General features: G+C 48.6%; 1 protein-coding gene across 1 annotated transcript in view; it reads left to right on the top strand.

The window, feature by feature from the left end:
• Positions 1–3,183: 3,183 nt before the first annotated feature.
• LOC308330427 (syntaxin-binding protein 5-like) overlaps positions 3,184–21,234 on the top strand; it is a gene marked incomplete at its 5' end in the record, with an annotated part of 196,581 nt that continues 178,530 nt past the window's right edge. The window contains one exon of the mRNA XM_080785278.1: positions 3,184–3,345. Within this exon, the coding sequence (XP_080641404.1) occupies positions 3,184–3,345 (162 nt within the window). The remainder of the gene's footprint in view (positions 3,346–21,234) is intronic.

Genomic DNA, 21,234 nt, shown 5'->3' with positions numbered 1-21,234 from the left:
TAATGCCTTACAAATAGATACATTGAAGATGCAGTGCCGTAATATTCTTCCACCCTAAAACATGATCATCAGGTATTATTATTATATAAGGAGGAGATAAGATTATTTTCGAAAAAAGTGTACCGTATTTGTTAAAATGTTGTTTTTATGTGGACACGCCCACCAGTTCATTAAGTACGCCTGGTTTGCCTGGTGGGTGGTGATCCACCTGAACTGAAGCTGCACCCACAGCCATTGTTGTATGATACAGGGGGAGGGTATAGTGTGATGTCACTATATCACTTTTTTTTTAATCATTTGCACGTTTGACTGCAGCCTCAGTCAAAGGTTCCATGCAGCCTACAGGAAGAAACCCTATACAAAGGGAAGACGTCATTGCAACATAACAACCACAACCAAGGGGTCTAATGAAGTACTGTCACCTCATAAACGCATGAAGAAATACAAAAATCACGGCACTTCAACTTTACCATTGAGGATTTTTACTGTGTATAGACTGTAGACTGTACTCGGTGTATACTGCATCTCTTATATATTTTTTCTTTGACAACCCATTGGATGCATGCCCTGTGTACTCACTGTAGTCAATTCAATCCATTCCTGTAAATCACTTTGTCAATCAGAGCGTATGAATACATTCATCTTCCTCGATCCTCCTCGTCTCTGACTGAGGTCAAGCGCAGCCCGCCAACACAATCTATACACTGCACGCCTCCGTATTTAGTAGAGTGAGCTCTAATTATCACCCTGGCCTTTGGGATGTCTTTGATTGCACGGCCTTGCCTGTTGGTGTACAGTGTGCGGTGAAAGGAAAAGGGCACAGTAATATAACAGGACCATAATATGCAGGCGCTTTTCTCTCTGGCAAAGTGACGATTACATTAGAACAATTGCTGCATGCGCTCCAAACAAATGAGTGGAGACTGCATCGACGGTGAACCCATAATCTGACACCGTTCGACGCGTGTCCTTCATTAAATGCATTTTTTGAAGCCATTGACATTGAGGCATTGTCTGATGCGGTTCTGAATAAGCTCAGAGGAATTTGTTAGCTTTTGAATATTCAACATCGGGCCTTATTATCATATTTTCCTGAATAGAGGGGGGGGGGAGGGTGCGCGCGCGTGCGGATGCAGCTGATGAATTGCTTAGATTGGCGGGACATTGTGAAGCAGCTATATGACACCTTGCAACCCTCAGAAAATTTCGCACTAGACAAAATGACCCTGCGACCCTGTGATGAGGCATAACATCATTGCATTAAACGGTTGGTACTTTTCAAAGCATCCGCAAGCACACTTGTACAACGAAGTAGGACACTACTTTTTTTCCCCTCAAGATGTGTTTTGAAAATGGAGCTTGATTCCTTGCTGAGGACGCTGAGTGAGCACTGCACCAAAGCATTATGGAAATTGTAGTCGAGGAAGGAAGTGAGCCCAGTGTCCATGACATTGTGGACACTGCTAAAATCCAAAATATCTAAAACCACAAGAACGTGTTCTAAATATTGTAAACGTCATTAACATATACGTTTTTTTTTTTTTCAAAAAAGGGTCCCTTTAAATGTTTTACATGACTTAATGACTTGACTGTTGATTGTTTTGCATTCCTGAAGTGAAACTGAATCACTTCATATACTCTCGTCTCGAAACCGTAACATGATTTATAGACCTCTTCATTCTTGCAGAAACTGACGGAAAATATGATATGCACCGTGAAGGAGAAGGAGAAGAAACTACAGTGAAAATAGTGTTCGGACTTGATAACAAGAATCTTCTCACTCATGATAACATGAAGTATACAGCCCAGGGCAGGCTGATGGTGATGTAAGCACTTATACAATTCTACCGCCTGACCGGGGGCCTGCAGTCACTTATAGAGACTCTCTCTCTCTCTCTCTCTCTCTCTCTCTCTCTCTCTCTCAGCCCACACTAAATATTTGAAGATGTCAAATGTAAATGTTCTGTGAGTCATAAAGCCTATATACCTCAGTGCATGGTGCAGTCAATTGCATATTATCTGAGAGATGTTGACGTATTATAAACATATGCCTTCTGCCATTATTATGCACGGCGTGTTTTGCTGTCGTAATGTACAGCATAGGGGTTTGTTTGTGTGCCATTCCATTCAGTATATTTTACTGTACTTTGATTTAAAGCCCTCATCCAATCGCTGGCGAGGGGAGGGCTGGAGGAGGAGTGGCCCCGGCTGGATGTGTTTCAGCACCGCGGACAGCTCAACTCCGCTCGCTCGACTGCAGGGGAGAGAGAGAGAGAGAGAGAGAGAGAGAGAGAGAGAGGTGACGAAAACAACTGAATGAACACCATTCCACCTCGACAGGCACGACTAGTGCCAGTTCTCAACCCCGTCACTTCTGAAGAGCTCCTACATGGCTTCATTCAATTATATATATTTGTAGTTGTTTTTGATGCATCCAGACGCGTTTAACCAATCATCAACAACATCACCACCAGCTCTTCTGCGTCTATGGTTTACAGTGCCGTGAAGTATAGGGTCTTTTTTTTAATGCCATTGGAATGGCCTACATATACGTCAAGTTCTTGTAAAAATATAACAATTGTGTGTATATCAAACCGCACTCACTCACCACCACCCCGTCGCTAGGGTCGCTGATTATGTTGAGATAACCGGATTGCCCTGCATGCAGCGTGCACCGTGCACGCCATGAAGTGGCTGTGGCTCTAGCGTGGCAAAGAAGAGAAAACAGAAACATGAAGTTAAGTAGTTTCGACGGACAGCGGTGAATGCTGCGGTTTGACAATCGATCGCCTCGCCGTGCATCTGCAAATTGCAAGTTATAATTCCGAACAGAACGGAGTCATTTATTGTTTTCCTGTTTCTTTTCTTCCATCACCCGAACGGACGGCTCGTCTCAGCAGCCCCAGACGGACAAGATGAGGTCCTTCTGTGACTTTTTAAATCCTTCTTAAAGAGAAGCAAAGGAAACGAGCGAAGCACCAAAAGGCTTTATATACTGCAAGAAAACAAGGATAATTAATAAAAAAAACATTGCATTTATTTTATTTTCATTCCAAACCTACTCGCGTCGCCTTTCATTCAGAGACAGAGGAAGATATATAACGTCTTTGGAGGGTTATTAAAAGAGTAGGCTATACAAATCAACGTGTATTGGGTCAACCACAACAACAACAGAAGGACAACATGAAGAAGTTTCGGAAGGTGCTCGACGGGCTGACCACCTCCTCTCCGACGGGGGGGTCCATGGGGTCGCCCTCGGGGTACGGCAGTGCGGCGGGGACCCCCACCCCCCGAGACGTGGACATCCAGGAAACTTTAGTCTCGGAGAACTTTCAGATCAGTAAGGTTAGTAGCATGGTGTGTGTGTGCGTGTGTGTGTGTGTGTGTGTGTGTGTGTGTGTGTGTGTCATGGTGTGTGTGTGTGTGTGTGTGTGTGTGTGTGTGTGTGTGTGTGTGTGTGTGTGTGTGTGTGGATATGATGATGATATATGACGGAGAAGACAAGGCTGCCTAACTGAGTGTGGTCTTAATTGGCTTGGTTTGGCTGAAGGCGAAACGCACCTCGACGCTTTAATAACCCATGCAGTGCTTTGGCACCGTGCGCACCGCTGTGTGTGTGCGCACCGCTGTGTGTGTGTGCACAGCTGGCCCATACGCGTTGAGTTGACTCACGGTTGCACAACAAATGTGTGTGTGTGTGTGTGTGTGTGTGTGTGTGTGTGTGTGTGTGTGTCATGTGTGTGCGTGCGTGCGTGAGAGAGATGAAAGCGGCATCCGGTCCCAACCGTGCACCTGCCATCTGTGTGTACCAATGAGTAGGCTACAGTGGCTATGTCTTCTATCTATGATGTGGAACAAAAACAGATGACAACAGCCTGGAATGAGAGCGCATGTGGAGTATACACAGTGTTCGCCTTATTGGAACAAGAAGATTATGGTCAGATGTATACAATCCATGTGGCTTAGTTTGCATAACAGATCATTTATCTATGACAGTCTTTGATCCAAGGCTATAGCCTATAGTGTGCGTGCGCGTGCCTTTATAGGAATCGGCACAGGAACAGTCTACTCTAGGCTATACTTCAATAAAATAAAGAAATAAAAGTGAGCCATCCCAAGAAGTATTGACCCTGCAGTCCTATCCTATCCTATCCGGCTGATGTGATTTTCGTGGGGGTTGGTTGTCTATTTATAGCACCCCCCTCGCCCATTGCAGGCTAGTGCCGGACGCCCACTTGGAGGGAGAGAGAGAGAGAGAGAGAGAGAGCTGACTGCAGCCATAATTTCTCACCCGAAAGAGAGGAGGTGAATTTTTGGATCGGATATCGTGAATATTTCATGACGTTGCATAAACTTGGGGGTATAGCCCCTTATATGTTGTCGTGGAGCTGCCTGTGCTGTGTGTGTGTGTGTGTGTGTGTGTGTGTGTGTGTGTGTGTGTGTGTGTGTGTGTGTGTGTGTGTGTGTGTGTGCGTGCATGCGCACGCACACACGCATGCATGCATGCACTATTATAATTATGGGAAGGAGAAGTGGTTAGGGAAAAGAGGTGGGGGGAGTGAGTTTATATTTACAGGACTGTGTGTGTGTGTGTGTGTGTGTGTGTGTGTGTGTGTGTGTGTGTGTGTGTGTGTGTGTGTGTGTGTGTCTGTGTGTGTGTTCTCAGAGTTACAGACCCATAATGGTCCATTTGGTTTCTAACTATCATTTAGCTGGAACTCTCTCAAGGACACCCTGGGGGTCCCCGGACCCCACTTTGGGAACCAATGGTTTGACGTATATCACTGTGAGCTTCTGTTCTTGACGGCGGCGGTGGCTCAGGGGTAGAGTTGCCGGATGCAAGGTTGCCAACTCGTTCCTGTGTTTAACTCTGCTTTTGGGTTCAACTTTCTGCAAACCATAACAATTTCCACATTTCCAGACCAAGACAAGTGAGAGCTTGCAGGTCGGTTATTTCCCACCGTCCACTGTGTACAACTATATATACAGTAGTATAATAGGTCTTAAGTGGATAATGCAGGGTTCAGTGGTTCGGCTGTAGTGCCTCTAACAGAATAACTATAGCGTTGTACTGAGCAGATCTCTGAGCAGCAGCCTAGCCTATAACACAGTATCGCGTGCTGAATGCAGGGACACACGCACTCTTTTCCAGCACTTTCTCCTGCACGATACCACACTATAGCGGCTTGCTTAGGATGGTCGCTGTATATAGTGCAGCATAAAACAAACATGAAGGCTGAGAAGAGCAGGCAGGGCTGGCGGCAGGCAGATGGACAGGAGAGCTGGGTTCTGGAGGAGAGGAGAAGAGAAGCTGCAGGAAAAACACAGGAGCAAAACACTATAGGAATACTAGGAACTAAGAGATTACTAAACTATAGCCTCACTACTAGGAAGTAAACACTGGTTTAGAGACAAGCTATACTACCATGAAAGGTTGTACAATGATCTGGCAATGAGTGGAGTGAAGACCAGGGTTCAAAGCCGACGCCCACACACAGCCACAGTATGGCAACACAGAGCCACATACACATCTGACACTTTAATTAATTAAGGCGACTTGATTAATTGACATAGAAAAGGGCAAATATCACAAAAAACTATTTCCATTTCCTCCCTTTATTTCCAAGTGTGTTTGTCATGTTATGTGACTCCAGCTCCGATTTTCCCCTCAGGAAAAATGTTTTTTTTCAGCAATGAGATTATATTTTTTTGGTGGGTAGATCTTGTTGAGCTGGTCATTTTGAAAGTAGCTCTCAAGTACAAAAAGTCTGGGCACCCCTGATATAGGCTATAGGGCGGCCTATTGTTGGTGATTGCAGGGCCTAAAACATCATAATTCATAAATGTGTGTGTGTGTGTGTGTGTGTGTGTGTGTGTGTGTGTGTGTGTGTGTGTGTGTGTGTGTGTGTGTGTGTGTGTGTGTGTGTGTGTGTGCATTGCCATCTGTACCTGCGTAGATTGATTGGTCATGCCTGCCTGATGCCTGTGCTTGGTTCTAGAATGTGGCAGATTTGTTTTTCTTCACCCCAAACTTGCGTCTTTGTTCATGATTAAATATAAGCCTCACAATGTCAAATGTCTATTGCAAGGTTTTTGTAAAGAAAGGAAGTCAGCATGCAGTCCCTAGAGGAGCCTAGCATACGTTTTTTTCAGGACTTCAGCTTTACTGGGCAACTCCACAACAACAGCGTCCACGGCATGCCCTTGATTATGGATTACTACGTGATTGAAGACATCAAAGGTCATAATTGTAAAATTTGCTGAATGGATTTTCATTGATTGTGCCCATGTTGTCTGCTGCTATGCTACGGGGTGCTATCTTGCTAATTTGTAATTTGGAAGTGAGTTGAAAGAAACTACAGTAGCTGTTGTTGTACACTCTGCAGTGTTCAATACTCAACACGAATACTTCAATACTATAGGTTGTCTGGGAGAGTTGAGCATGTTGTTGTTTTATACTAGTATAGGCTGTCTGTGAGAGTGTGCATGTTGTTGTTTTATACTAGTATAGGCTGTCTGGGAGAGTGTGCATGTTGTTGTTGTCTAAAGTGCCTCTCTCGAAGAGAGTCATATGGGTCCGAGACACTTGGTGGCGCTGGAGCACAGAACAAAACATAAACTCACGAGCTAATTTATTGGTTCGTGGAGCTGTCACTCAAGGCGGCGCCTCCGGTCCTGACCCGCAGGTATAAAACCGGTGGGCGTACACGCCGAGTCATTCCTACATTTTTCTGCGCTTGGATGCACACAGCACAACGTACCAAAGATTCACACCGGCTGTTGAAATTGTATTTTCCCGAAAGACGGACGCGTCTAAAACCGACCTGTACCGCGGGGATTCGCAGCCAAGAAGGTGTTTCTACGAGCTACTGCAGATAAGTAAAATAAGACTATATAACACAAGTGAGCCTGCCCGGCGGCTTGTTGTTTCTGTCTTCCCTCGCTACCCTCTAGCTAGCGTCGTTAGCTGTTAGCTAGCTCCGTCAGCCTGTCTTGGTTAGCTTCAGTGTTGCTGCCGCTCTTTTCTACCATCGCTAGCCTCTCGTTAGCCGCTGGCTAGCCTCCTCCTAGCCGTAGCCCGCAGCACTCGGTGACGACAACACTCGGTGACGACACCGACATCACAATCTACCGCAGGCGAGACGGGCCGCGGTCTCAACCCTTCCCCGCCCTCTCTCTCAACCCTTCCCCGCATTGGGCACAAGAAGCAGGCTTCTCTGGCTCCACATTACAAGGTAAGCCAGCAATAACACGTGCGTTAGCTCTCAGCCGTTGACTGAAAGCTGACCACCGTGTGCGTGCCGCTTCACGTCACCTTCCTTAGTAGGGGAGTTAAGTCAAAAAAATATTTTTATTTAGTTGAAGAGCTAAATAATAATAACAATATTTTTTATATATTAAAATACTAAAATATATATAAAATAAAGGGTTTTTTGAGAATAAACCATCTCACCATGGCTGCTAGGGATGACCACGAGGATGGACCCAGTCCAAGACTCTGCTTTAACAGGGTCTGCAACAATCTTTTGATCCCAGATGATCGCCACTCCATGTGCATGTACTGCCTAGGGTTAACACATGCCAGGAACGCCTTTGAGGTCGTGGGCCTCTGCCCGTGCTGCCTTGAGCTTACAGACAGAGAGAAGGGGCGCAGGCTGTCCAGGGTCAGGGCCCGCCTGGAGGGGGTTTCTGCAACCTCACGGGCCCTCCCCCCCCCCGCCCAGTCTGGAAGACAGCTCCCTGGTCCCTCCGATGCATCTACAGGCGCCAGGCCTCGTGCATCAACAGCTACACAGCGGCACGTAGACGGTCCCGGATACCCATCCCCTGTCAGAAAGGCCCCCAGGACCAACGCAAGCTACACCTCCTACGAGGCAGCAGCACTAGACGGCCCACGCCGCCAACCTGCTGCTTCTTTCTCTTTCTCTTCCTTCAGGACAGAGCGTAGCTTCGGCCTTCACTCAAGTGACGACCTGGATCGATGCCGTGACGACTACTGTGACGACACTCAAACCTACGGTCTCCCCAGGCCAGACTACGAACCCCTCCCTCACCCTTACCAGCTGCCAGCTGGTGACAGGTGGGGAGACTTCATGGATCGACAGTGTCCCATGGACGAACCGTACTCCGCCCAGGAACCTCCTGGAGAGTACAGGGTCCTAGACCAGGTGGGCTATGAGGACGACAGAGACCTGGATGCCGACGCACCAGCTCTCGACGATGACGAGGACGATGACGACAACTCATCTCACCGTGGCCATGTCCTGGAAGAGGAGGCTCCTCCCCAGGACAATGGACCCCCTGAGGCCCCCGACGGGGCCTCGGCGGCTCCGCGCCCACCCGTCGAAGAATGGGACCTCACCGAGCTCCTACGCCAGGCCGCCATCAGATGTGACCGTGCTTGGCCGGAGGTGGCACCTCCCCCAAACCCAGAGGACCACTGGCCTGGAACGGAGAACAAGGCCCCCGCGCGGAGGACTATCCTCCCGCTGGCCCAAGGTTTCCACTCCACCTTCACGTCCAATTGGAGGGAACCCAGCCAGACCCCCCCCACTCTTCGCCATACCAAGGTGCCATTGGACACCATTGATATGCCGTCGGTAGGTCTTGGGGCGATGCCAACCGTCGGCTCGACAGTAGGAGCCTACCTACTGGATCCCACCGCCCCAAGCATCAGACCTTTGGCCAAGGAACCCACCCTGCCCACCAAGAGGGACAAGGACGCTAGCAGTGCTAGCAGTAAGCTCTTTTCCCTCATCGCCGCATCCGGCAAGCACCACAATACCATTGCGCTGCTGCAGGGCTCTCTCTCGGTCATACTCAACGGTATGGGTGAGTTCCCCACCCCCGACGAGCTTGCCGAGATCAAGAGACTCCATCAGGAGACGATAAAGTTTGTCTGCAGCTCCACAGCACTGGTCGGCAGGATGGGGACTGCAGTTATCATGTCTGAACGGATCAGATGGCTAGACGTCAGCCCCAAGCTCGACGCCACGGCCAGGAAGGAGCTACTGGAGGGCCCCATCGAACCAGGTGGCCTCTTCAAGGGGGCCCTAGAAAGAATGGCGCTTGCAGTAGAGCAACAGAGACCTGGCTGCGAGGCACTCGCTGCTCTCGCTCCTCGCCCAGTCCTCCTGCAACAGCGTGGGCAGCCCCCACGCACGGACCAGCGCCAACGACAGTGGTCCCAGCGACGACCAGACTATCGCGATGCGGGCCGCCAAGCCCCACAGCGCTCTCGCCAACCCAGGGCAGACCCGCCGGCGCTTCCACCGGGCGACCAGCCAACTGAAGGTAGGGGCAGACGACAGCAGGCCAACCGTGACCAACGCCGCCGACCCCCCTCCGCCTCGACCAGGCCCAAGAGAGGAGTCCCCAAGGCCGGCGGATCCCAGCAGCGGAAGTGACCCTCCGACCCCGTCTCCAAGGGAAGCGAGCTTGGACGCCTCCCAACCCCCCCACAGCCTTGGGCCTCGGCCTGAGTGTAGCAGCCCCGGGCTGCACACCGGGACCGCACCCAAAAAGGCTGAAGCTCGTGGCACAGATCCCCACCACGGGTGGGTCTGTCGCCGAGCCGCACAATGTTTGCACGAATGCACAGTGTCATGTTTTTTCTGTATTAAAGGCTTTGCCCAAAACAACAAAAAAACAACAAAAAGCACATTGTCGGGGGACCATGAACCCTCTGTTAGGGACAGCCGAAGCGCTGCCCCAAGCAGAGTGGTGGCATATGAGGCCTGTGGCGGGCTTAAACGCCACCAGGGAGACGGGTCATGGCGAAATTTTCTCTGGTCATCCGGTGGACACCACCTCCAGACGGGGTCTGGAGGGGATAAGTCCCTTGACCAAGCACGTAGCCCAATGGGAACGCTTCAATGCGTCCCCCTGGGTCCTACGCACATTAGCAAAGGGCTACAGGCTCCAATTTGCAATGAGACCCCCCGCGTTCAGTGGAATTCTCTTCACCGACTCGCGGGGCCAAGCGGGTCAAGTTCTCCAACAGGAGATAGCTTCTCTGCTGGAGAAAGGAGCCGTCAGAGAGGTGCCCCAGAGCCAATGTCACAGCGGGTTCTACTCCCGCTACTTCTTGGTCAAGAAAAAGGGGGGGGGCTACGCCCCATTCTGGACCTACGGGCACTCAACGGTCACCTCAAGAAGTTTGCGTTCAAAATGCTGACGGCCAAGTCTCTAGTACGTACCATACGCCCAGGCGACTGGTTCACGTCCATAGACTTAAAAGATGCATACTTCCACATCCCCATCTACCCACCTCACAGGAAGTTCCTGCGGTTCGGGTTCCAGGGGAAAGTGTACGAGTACACGGTCCTCCCCTTCGGGATGTCCCTGAGCCCCAGGGTGTTTGTGCGCTGCACAGAAACCGCCCTCGCTCCCCTGCGTCAACAGGGCATTCGAGTGGCGAGCTATATCGACGACTGGCTCCTGATGGCCAGATCGAGGGAGGAGGTAACGAGGGCCACAACCAGAGTGTTGACCCACGTGGCCTCCCTAGGGTTCATTGTGAACTACACCAAGAGCATGCTGGTGCCTACGCAGTCGACAGACTTCATAGGCATCAAACTGGATTCAGTTGCGTATACGGCGAGGCTGTCGGCAGACAGACTCAACGACCTACTGAAGTGTGTGTCACTGTTCACACCGGGACGCACCCTCCAGTTACGCACATGCCTACGCATGGCAGGCATCATGGCGTCGGCCATTTCATTGGTACGACTGGGGAGACTGCACATGAGGCCCTTCCAACGATGGCTCGGGTCCCTGCACATTCCCACCAGGTGTGTGAACCGCCGTGTGACAGTATCTCCAGCCTGCACACTGGCGCTGAGGTGGTGGTCAGACAGACACAGACTGATGGAAGGGGTGCCCTTGGGCCTTCCCCTATCCAGGAAGATCGTCACCACGGACGCCAGCCTCTCGGGATGGGGTGCCACACACGAGGGCAGGTCAACCAGGGGTCTGTGGGACGCATACCTGAGAAGGACCGCCCACATCAATTACTTGGAATTGATGGCGGTCTTCCTCGCTCTGAGGGAGTTCGAACCATTTCTTCAGGGACACCACGTCCTGGTCCGAACGGACAACACGACGACGATGTCCTACATCAACAGACAGGGAGGTCTCACCTCGAGACGTCTGTGCACACTGGCACACAGGCTGCTGGTGTGGTGCGACAGTCGTCTCCTCTCCCTCACAGCATGTCACGTGCCGGGCCTGCTGAACTCAGCGGCGGACCTCCTCTCGAGGGGCCCCCTCCGCTACGGCAACTGGTCTCTCCACCCTCAGGTGGCGGACCAGATATGGCACAACTTCGGTTTTCCGGAGGCGGATCTGTTCGCCACAAGAGAAGACGCGAAACGTCCTCTCTTCTTCTCGCTGAGGGGCGAACCACCGCTGGGCCTGGACGCACTGGCGCACCAGTGGCCACAGGGTCTGCTCTATGCGTTCCCGCCACTGGAACTAATTCCGCATGTGCTGGCCAGAGTGAGATTGGAGGATGTCCAACTACTGCTGGTGGCTCCGGCATGGGGATCATGGAGGCAGGACGTTGTCCCCCTCCTTTACCGCGAACCGTGGCAACTTCCCCTGAGGCGGGACTTGCTCACGCAGGCCGGCGGAGAGATATTCCACCCACGCCCCCAGGACCTGGACCTATGGGTCTGGCCCATGAAGGGGCCGCTCTCGGAATAACCGGTTTGCCACAGAATGTCATCGAGACCATTCTGAGCGCTAGGGCAGCGTCTACCAGACGGCGTTACAACACAGCGTGGCAGCTGTTTGTGCGCTGGTGTTCGGAAAGGCCAGTAAGGATCCCCCCGTTCCAAGCCCCGGTGGCTCTCATTTTGTCCTATCTACAGGAATTCCTGGACAGAGGTCTAGGTTTGTCCTCGGTGAAGGTCAACCTGGCGGCTATTTCCGCCTACCACTTGGGCATAAACAACGGCCAGGTGAGCGAGCTCCCGCTGGTCCGACAGTTCATGAAGGGTGTCATGCATCTCAGGCCAGTTACTAGATCCCTGGTTCCAGCTTGGGATCTGACGGTTGTGCTGGATGCGCTCACAAGGGAGCCCTTTGAGCCGTTGGACGCGGTGGACCTGAAGTTCCTCTCTCTAAAGACCGTTTTGCTGGTCGCGTTGACGACAGCTAAGAGGTCGAGTGACATTCACGCGCTCTCAGTTAACGTGAGCTGCATGAGATTCAGTGGCGATGACACTAGAGTTACGGTCAGGCCGAACCTGTCGTTCCTGCCGAAGAATTTTCCCTCTGGCTGTGGGCCAGTGGAGTTGGTGGCTTTCCACCCACCGCCCTTTGCCTCGGAGGAGGATGGGCGGTTACATCGCCTGTGTCCAGTCAGGGCACTGAAACTGTACAAGGCCAGGACGGCCCCCTTCAGGAAGGGGGATCAGCTGTTCGTTGCGTGGGCCCCTCAAGCACAGCGGAAGGGGAAACCCGTCACGAAAGTACGGCTCTCACAGTGGATTGTGGAGGCCATACAACTAGCATACGCTACCAGTGGAGTGGATCTCCCCGAGGGGCTACGTGCTCACTCCACAAGGGGAATGTCAGCATCCTGGGCCTTAGCGAAGGGCGTTCCTATACAGGATGTGTGTGCGGCGGCGAGTTGGTCGACTCCGTCGACTTTCGCCACATATTACAATCTCGACGTGGCTCCCGTGAACCTGGCCCATGCAGTTCTGGGAGCTGCCGCACGTTAGTCTGGTAAGACATGAGCCCTGCAGACTGCTGGGAGCACATAAGGCAGCATGGCTGTCGGCTCCTCTTGGGGGTCCCTTGACCGCCAGGCAGAGCCTGGTGGGGGTTCCTGGGATCCCGCCCTCTTAAAGGGGTTGCGTCTGTGGGCTGGGGAAACTTCCTGGGTAGCAGGGGACAGGTTTACTGTTGGCTTCCCAGGGTGTTTTCCCTCACCTCTCTATCAGTATTTTTTAGAATTTTTACCTGTTAGAGGGACTCTGGGCCGCCGGGTGTTGGCCCGACGGCCGAGAAGAGACCTTCTTTTGGTTAGCCAGGTCTGTGACCTGGCTAACCTTCTCAGTCTCCCTTGCGGGAGGGACGCACATTCACGTGATGGTGACGTCTCTCTGGAAAAGGGGGGACCGTGGAGCGGTCCTGTCAGCCGGGGTGATCATACGGGAGTTTTATGATGACCCATATGACTCTCTTCGAGAGAGGCACTTTAGACAACTTCGGGTTACTTCAGTAACCTCAGTTGTATAAGTGACTCGAAGAAGAGAGTCATTGTACTGCCCGTCTGCTTTGGCAAGCGGCAGAAAAATGGTTGATAGGAATGACTCGGCGTGTACGCCCACCGGTTTTATACCTGCGGGTCAGGACCGGAGGCGCCGCCTTGAGTGACAGCTCCACGAACCAATAAATTAGCTCGTGAGTTTATGTTTTGTTCTGTGCTCCAGCGCCACCAAGTGTCTCGGACCCATATGACTCTCTTCTTCGAGTCACTTATACAACTGAGGTTACTGAAGTAACCCGAAGTTTTATACTAGTAGGCTGTCTGGGAGAGAGTGCATGTTGTTGTTTTATACTAGTATAGGCTGTCTGGGAGACTGTGCATGTTGTTTTATACTAGTATAGGCTGTCTGGGAGAGTGTGCATGTTGTTGTTTTATACTAGTATAGGCTGTCTGGGAGAGTGTGCATGTTGTTTTATACTAGTATAGGCTGTCTGGGAGAGTGTGGATGTTATTGTTTTATACTAGTATAGGCTGTCTGGGAGAGTGTGCATGTTGTTGTTTTATACTAGTATAGGCTGTCTGGGAGAGTGTGCATGTTGTTTTATACTAGTAGGCTGTCTGGGAGAGTGTGCATGTTGTTGTTTTATACTAGTATAGGCTGTCTGGGAGAGTGTGCATGTTGTTGTTTTATACTAGTATAGGCTGTCTGGGAGAGTGTGCATGTTGTTGTTTTATACTAGTAGGCTGTCTGGGAGAGTGTGCATGTTGTTGTTTTATACTAGTATAGGCTGTCTGGGAGAGTGTGCATGTTGTTGTTTTATGGTTGTTGAGGAGCTCCTACGTATGTCCAGCTGAGGGTTTGTGTAAACACAAACATTTTGTAAACGTGTGTGTGTGTGTGTGTGTGTGTGTGTGTGTGTGTGTGTGTGTGTGTGTGTGTGTGTGTGTGTGTGTGTGTGTGTGTGTGTGTGTGCGTGCGTGCGTGTGCTTGTGCGCCTACACGTAGTAGTATAACATAATGCTTAAAAACACCAAAAAGCGGTTTCCGTCCTGAATGGGTTAAACACAGAAAGGGGTTCCCGTCCAGAAATAATGGGTCTTTTGAAGACCAGACCCGTTGAAAGTTGCTGTATACTCTTCTGAGCTGGTCCTCCAATGTGGGTTTGAGTCTTAGAACAGGCATGGAAGTTATGGACTGTAGGCTACGGGCTGAATGCGTGGAACAAACTCCCACCCATTTTGTGTTATTCATGTCCTCACTGTATTGCATTACTGCTATTATTTTTTATGTTTTATGCCTTGCTTTTCTTTTCTTTCTTTCTCCATTTCTCTGTAAAAAATGCAGCTCTGAGCTAGATTAAAATAAATTGCACACCATCTACACTTGCACAACAAGGACAACTTTGTTGATGCCTGAAGAAGAAGATAAGAGTATAGTAAGAGAGAGGAAGAGTAAAGTGTAATGCACAAGGTCCAATACTGTAGGCATATAGTTTTTGCTAAGCGAAAATAGAAAATCAACTAGACTAGGTGCTCAATGGAGGTGCAGGAAAAGTTTAAACGGTCGGCTGGTGCTTCAGAGATCAAAGGGACTGAAATGCTGAAGGACCAGTATGGGCCTAATACTGGCCCTGATGAAGACTCCATTGTGAGTTGAAACATGTTGCTGGCGTTTTGACATTATTAACGTGATTAAACAATCGTGATAATTTGATGCCAATGCTTTTGTACAATACTTTTATTTGTAAGTTCTTCCACCACTGGACGAAAAAAAAGTAATATAGGCGAGCAAAGTATAGGCTAACGTTGCGTATACCGGATCTATAGCGTGTCATGTCGAAATATCACATAGCACAGGGTGCACTTGCTGAAAATGTTTGATCCACTATACCTCACTCTCTGAGAGACGCCTAGCTATCACCAGAGCATCTCATTCCTCCCCCATCTCCTCTGTTCCCAGTCCTCTCCCTCGCTGCCGACATACTGTACACTTGACTCATCCCTAATTGATCCCAAACTATAAGGCCTCCGACAGGCAGCAGAAACATGTGAGAGCGAGCGAGCGAGCGGCTGGCTGGCATTCATTCGCCTCCCGATGACTCACTGCCCGATCTCGGGATGAAGTTCAGATGGCCGTGCCAGAAAGTTTGCCATGGGGGTCATATTGTTGGCAGAGAGAGAAAGCAATGACATCACCCTCCCACACGCACCCCCCACGCCTCGCAGGCAGTCGCCACCAAGAAAATGTTGTCTTAAATCATGATGTTGTTTCTATATCAGTGATTCTCAAACTATTTCATGTCAAGAACTCCCAGAAGTTATATGTACTGGGCTTCTGGCTGCATGTCTCTCTCAGCCTACTGTCCTGTCAATAATAAAGGCATAAAAAAGCCCAAAAAGAAGGGGAAAAATACAGTAGCCTACAGTATGCTGCTATTACGCTGGCAGATACTGTCATGCACCTTTATGTACAGTAGCTTATATATTTTAGTATGGATTTGTATTCACGCTGTGCAGTTGTGATCAGGGCCGTTGACAGGATTCCTGGGTGGGGGGGGGGGGTACAGCTTTTTCTAAATATAGGGCAAATTTTATTAAATATTAAGTCTGTGTCTTTGTGCGATTTCACGTTGGCAATGTTAACCATAGTCATCATAACTAAACTCACCATTTTGTAGCAGTTAATTAAACAATTGCTTCCCAAAATAAGTCAAATCAGGACATCACATCCCTCCTCATGTTGTGGGGCTTAAAGCTGCTATAAGTCATATTTCTAAAAGATTTAATGACATTTTTGTATTACTATTTTTTGGTATTCAGACAGCCAGCAATGGGTAGAACGCTCCCAAACAAAATGTAGTCTCTGTGACACGTCTAGGGGCCGCTATCTGCATTCAAAGATGTTCCTAGAAGCTTTGTCATTGGTCGAAAAACAAACCCGGTTGCAATCAGGAAGTAGACAGGCAAATCAAGCAATGACAAAGCTTCTAGGAAAATCTTTGAATGCAGATTGCGGCCCCTAGATGTGTCACAGAGACTTATTCTTTTTGGGAGCGTTTTACCCATTGCTGGGTAAGAAAAAAAAAGGTAATTAAAATTTTGACATAATTATTAATTTATTGACAATTGCTTTAAAAGTACAAGCATTGATAGGCGTATAGGCTACTGTACATTCACTTCATGAATTAAAATAACTAGAATTTTGGCCCCCTTCGGGGGCCTCATCCCAGTGTCGTTGCAGAGCAATATGGGAAGAAAGAAATAGCGGGAGGTGACAGACTCCACTTCATGTTTCAGCTGTGTTTTTAAACTCAGTAGTGTGCCCTGCACACAGCGCACACTCGCAATTGCAGCTGGAGGGCGACACGACACACACACACGCCAACACACACACACAGAGCGATGTGTGGATAAATCACTGAGATTTGGGAAATGTGTTCTGAATGGGCCTGAATATATGTGTGTAGGCTGCAACAATGATTTCATAAAGTGTAGTTTAGTTTGAACAGGCAACTAATGTAGTGATAGATTAATTGAATGGGCCTGAATAGATAGATAGATTTCTTTATTTTTGTGTCATGCACCAAAGGCGCCCAGCCCACATGGGCTTACAGGACACACCATATCATTGCATTCAATATTGCATTGTGTACAATAAACAGATATGTTTTGTTGATATTCCCTTATTTTTTTACACAAACAAAAGATTCCACTTCATGTTTCAGCTGTGTTTTTAAACTCAGTAGTGTGCCCTGCACACAGCGCACACTCGCAATTGCAGCTGGAGGGCGACGCGACACACACACACACACACACACACACAGACGCACACACACACACACACACACACACACACACACACACACAGAGCGATGTGTGGATAAATCACTGAGATTTGGGAAATGCGCACGCAAGCACAGAATGCACGGCGTTACAGGATTGTATAGGTCACCAGTTTTGGTGTGACACACACGGCTTCCACATTTAGCTTCATACTGGGTGAAAGTGTGGTTATATAGGCGAGTAATAATTGCGGCTGGAGGGCGACGCGACAGCGACACACACACACACACAGGGCGATGTAGTAAATATAGGCGAGTATTAATAATGTGCATGGATAGTGCGTGAGTTTGGGTTCAAATCTGCGCACACTCGCAATTGCAGCTGGAGGGCGACGCGCCACACACACACACACACACACACACACACAGGATGTGATTTGGGAAAAGCACTGAAAGAACAAACGATGCACGGGCGTGCAAGCGATTAAGCACGCACAGGCAAATGTTTACACACACACACACACACACACACACACACGATGTGATTTGGGAAAAGCACAGAAAGAACAAACGATGCACGGGCGTGCAAATGATTAAGCACGCACAGAAGCACGCACAGGCAAATGTTTGGAGAAGCTGAGAAGCACACGCATGGAACATGCTGTGATTAGAGACTGACACGGGAGTGGATTTCCACTCCTGTCCTGTCCCACTCCCACAGAAAAAATCCTGTCCTGTCCCAATCCTGGACCAATGTAAAAATAAAAATCCTGTCCTGTCCCACTCCTGTAGAATGACTCCTGATCCCATCCCGCTCCCACTCGAGATGACTCCCACTCCCATCCCGCTCCTGTTGTTTTTTTTTTTTTTTAAATACCGCATTGTGCCGATTATAGACCACTCCAATAATAAGATGACCCCCATTTTTAAAGACTAATTAGTGAAAAAAGTACATTGAAATTCAATTAGTCTAGTCCCCGTCCCCGATAACAAAATAAATAGTCTTATATTCAGCACAATATGGTAAGTTAGTCATTAAGGCAATGGATGGCGTTCTTTTTTTTTTTAAGAGTATTGTTTCATGCCATTAAACAATGTGGCACCAGGAACAGTTAACGTGGTAAATGTAATGGTATATTATATATATACCATACGGCATATAATGCCTTAATCCAGTTTAAACAACAATCTTCAAAGGCCCCAACACATAATACCTTACCATACCTTGCTATGGTGGAATGTATGTCAGTTGAAAAACAAAACATTGGTCAGTCACACCACGCCTATGGTAAGAGTACCTTAGTTGAATAAACCCAAACATGGTATTTAATGTTTTATTTTATTAAGACATTGTTTCCTTCTCTCAGTCCCTGTCGCAGGGTAAACAAAACGTCATATAGCACATGGCTAATTGTACCGTGCCAGGGAGGAGGAGGAGGCGGAGCGGCTGTAACTTTCTCCAGGCCAATAATGGATGTAATCATTCCAAAAAGGTCTCTCCATTCATTGCTACGGTCGACATGCTCGTCTCACTGTAACTCGCTTTTAGTTTTGACTAACGCAAGCGCAAAGCAAAGCTACTGCTGCGCTGTGCAGAAGAGCCATTTAAGTTGAAGTGAATGCGCAAGATTTGCGACATTGAGGGGGCAGAAAACTGAGCGCTCGAGCACTGTTCATGCAGCCTGGAGTTCAGAGGAGTGGGACTATAGCTGGAGTTTGATAGTTGAGATTGTAGAGCTTGTAGATCTGTCTGTTTTTGCAGCTCCGGTGTCAGGGTAACAATAAGAAATTATAGGCAGAGATGAAGTGAAGTTGAACAGCCAAGCAGCAGCAAGCTACGCTACGCTAAGCTAAGCTAACATCACCACCACCATGGCTGGTGTTGTGTTAGCTTAGCAGCTAAGCCTTAGCTTCTTGCAATGCCATAGCGTTCTCACTGCGGTCTCACGGTTATGTGGGCTGCTGCTTGGAGAGGAGAGGGGTTTCTACAGGCGGCTCAGCGGCTGCTATGACCGTCCGGTACAGTGGGTCGGTCACACACAGCACAGAGGAGCAGTGAAAGGGGGAGGAGGCTCTGTGCTGGTGGAGAGTTTGGCAAACATGACGATTTTGACGTCACAGAAAGTGGTCCCATGGGATCGTGTGGTGATGTAAAACAATATTTATAGAGTAATTAAGACATTTCTTTCAATTAAATGTAGCCTATATGTATTCTGGGAGTGTGCCGAATTTATTTTGCATATAGAGATGTGTGGTAAAAGTGTGGTTCGGTCGGAGAAAGCTGTTGGATAAACGGCCACTGTGCTTATGTACCCCTGTCTATTAGGGTAGCAGGATTAAGACCTATACTTATGCATTGCCTGAAGATCCACGCATTTTAGCTTTTTCACCCAGTGTTGCCTATAATCTGTAGTTTAGTAGCCAAGAGCTGAGCAAGCTACAGCAACACAGTAAAATCATTACATTTAACTCGTCTAGCAACACCCTAACAGACTGCTATACAGCAAGCAATACATTCAATTGCAACTGCAATATAATGCAGTGAAAACAGTATTACTTTACTTTCTTTAAACCTTTTTGTAACACAAAGTACTTGTCCTGAACACAAGCACTGTTCTGTAAAAAAAAAACACACAAAGGCATCATGTGCAACAGCACACATAGATATACTGAAGTATCATGGTGCACGGTGCCAGGGACGGATTAACCTCCACAAGGGCCCCTGAGAGCCAAGGGCCCCTGGGCCACGGCCCCACTGGCCCAATGGCTAATTTGGCCCTGCACGGTGCGCAAAGACCGGTGCGCGCAGGGCGGGCGGGGGCCTTTTACACTCGTTGTGCAGTGAGTGTACCTGCTCAGAAGGGTGAAATCTCCCGTCAACGGCGGTAAATAAACATGTCAACTTGCAGACTTGCCGTGTCCTGTGCTGTGAATGCCGGTGGTTGTTGTTGTGTGTTGTACAGGCTGAGTAATCAATATTCAATAATCATCTCTCTTATCATGACATGATGACTTGCTGTAGTCTCACTCTATGAGATTGTCTGTGGCACTGGCTGTGCAGTCTGAAGTTTGGTCTGTAGCCATTTCAAGATTCTACATTTTCATTGTTACATCTTGTAGGCTACCAATACGTAATAGTCAAATTCGTAGTTTTTTTGTTGTTGTTGTTGCTCAGTAGAAATAAATTAATTGCAAAGGCTTTTGCAAGGGCTTATTGCTGATGCTGTTGTTGTCGTCACCCATACTTTGAACCCAGACTCTTCTCAGTTACAGTACAAGTGTTCCCACTAATTCGTCACTGGTCTCATGCAATGTTTATCGTGGGTCTGCAGGAAGAACCGATTTAAGTGGCCGCATCATTTCATTGACCTGCAGAGTGTCAGTATCTTATGTGCAAGGTAACTAACAATAATGTTTCATGAAGTTATATCAGCCAGAATAGAAGCACCTTATAGACAAACTGCCATTAGCAGAGATCCATGTGCTATAGTGTATTGGTTCTCTATTCATGCCGAATTGAACTAAAGGCAGATTTTGTTTTGTGCCAGTGACCCACATAAGAGATTTTTGTTGTTGCATTTGATGTAGTACAGAAGTAAGCTATGCCACTAATTGGGCTAACATCTACCCAGTGACACTGTTTTGTTGACCCCGGAGGGTCTCTATCTGGACCCCATGCACTTTGATAACCACTGCACTACATTGTCTAGTTTAGAATGGGATTGTAGTGGATGCTTGGGTAATTAAGCCTCGCTATTTGAGATGAAGAATTATCAAAGATGATTAGACATTCGAATGAGGTCAATAAATCCCAGTGGTTCACCTGTGATGATATCCAGCGCTAAACAGAGCGGAGTGTTAGCGGGCAAAAAGCTAAAGCGGCCGTTCCTCTCCCCATGCAAACATCTAATCATTATGGAAGTGCGAATTTAACATCGCATCAATCAGCAGAAGAAAAATAACGGAATTATTAATTTGTGCTCATACGACACTGATGATGAAGTTTGCCATCTTGTGAAATACGTATAGCCATAAATGGCGGAAAACACCCCAGCAATATAGAAAGGTGACCTGCACTGACCGCGCACGAATAATTATGGGGGAAAGCAAACACAAATCAAAGGGCTTTGTACGGCATGCGTAATATGGGAATAAGTGAGGTGAGAGATGACGTGTTCATACAATAGCATATAACAAAAGAGACATGCGTGTTATTAGGAAGCAGTGGGA

The sequence above is a fragment of the Protomyctophum bolini genome (genome assembly GCF_963924005.1).
Source record: "Protomyctophum bolini genome assembly, chromosome: 16".
NCBI classification, from domain to species: Eukaryota; Metazoa; Chordata; class Actinopteri; order Myctophiformes; family Myctophidae; genus Protomyctophum; species Protomyctophum bolini.
Note: the sequence above shows the minus strand (reverse complement) of the source record. Positions and strands in the feature narration are given on the sequence as shown.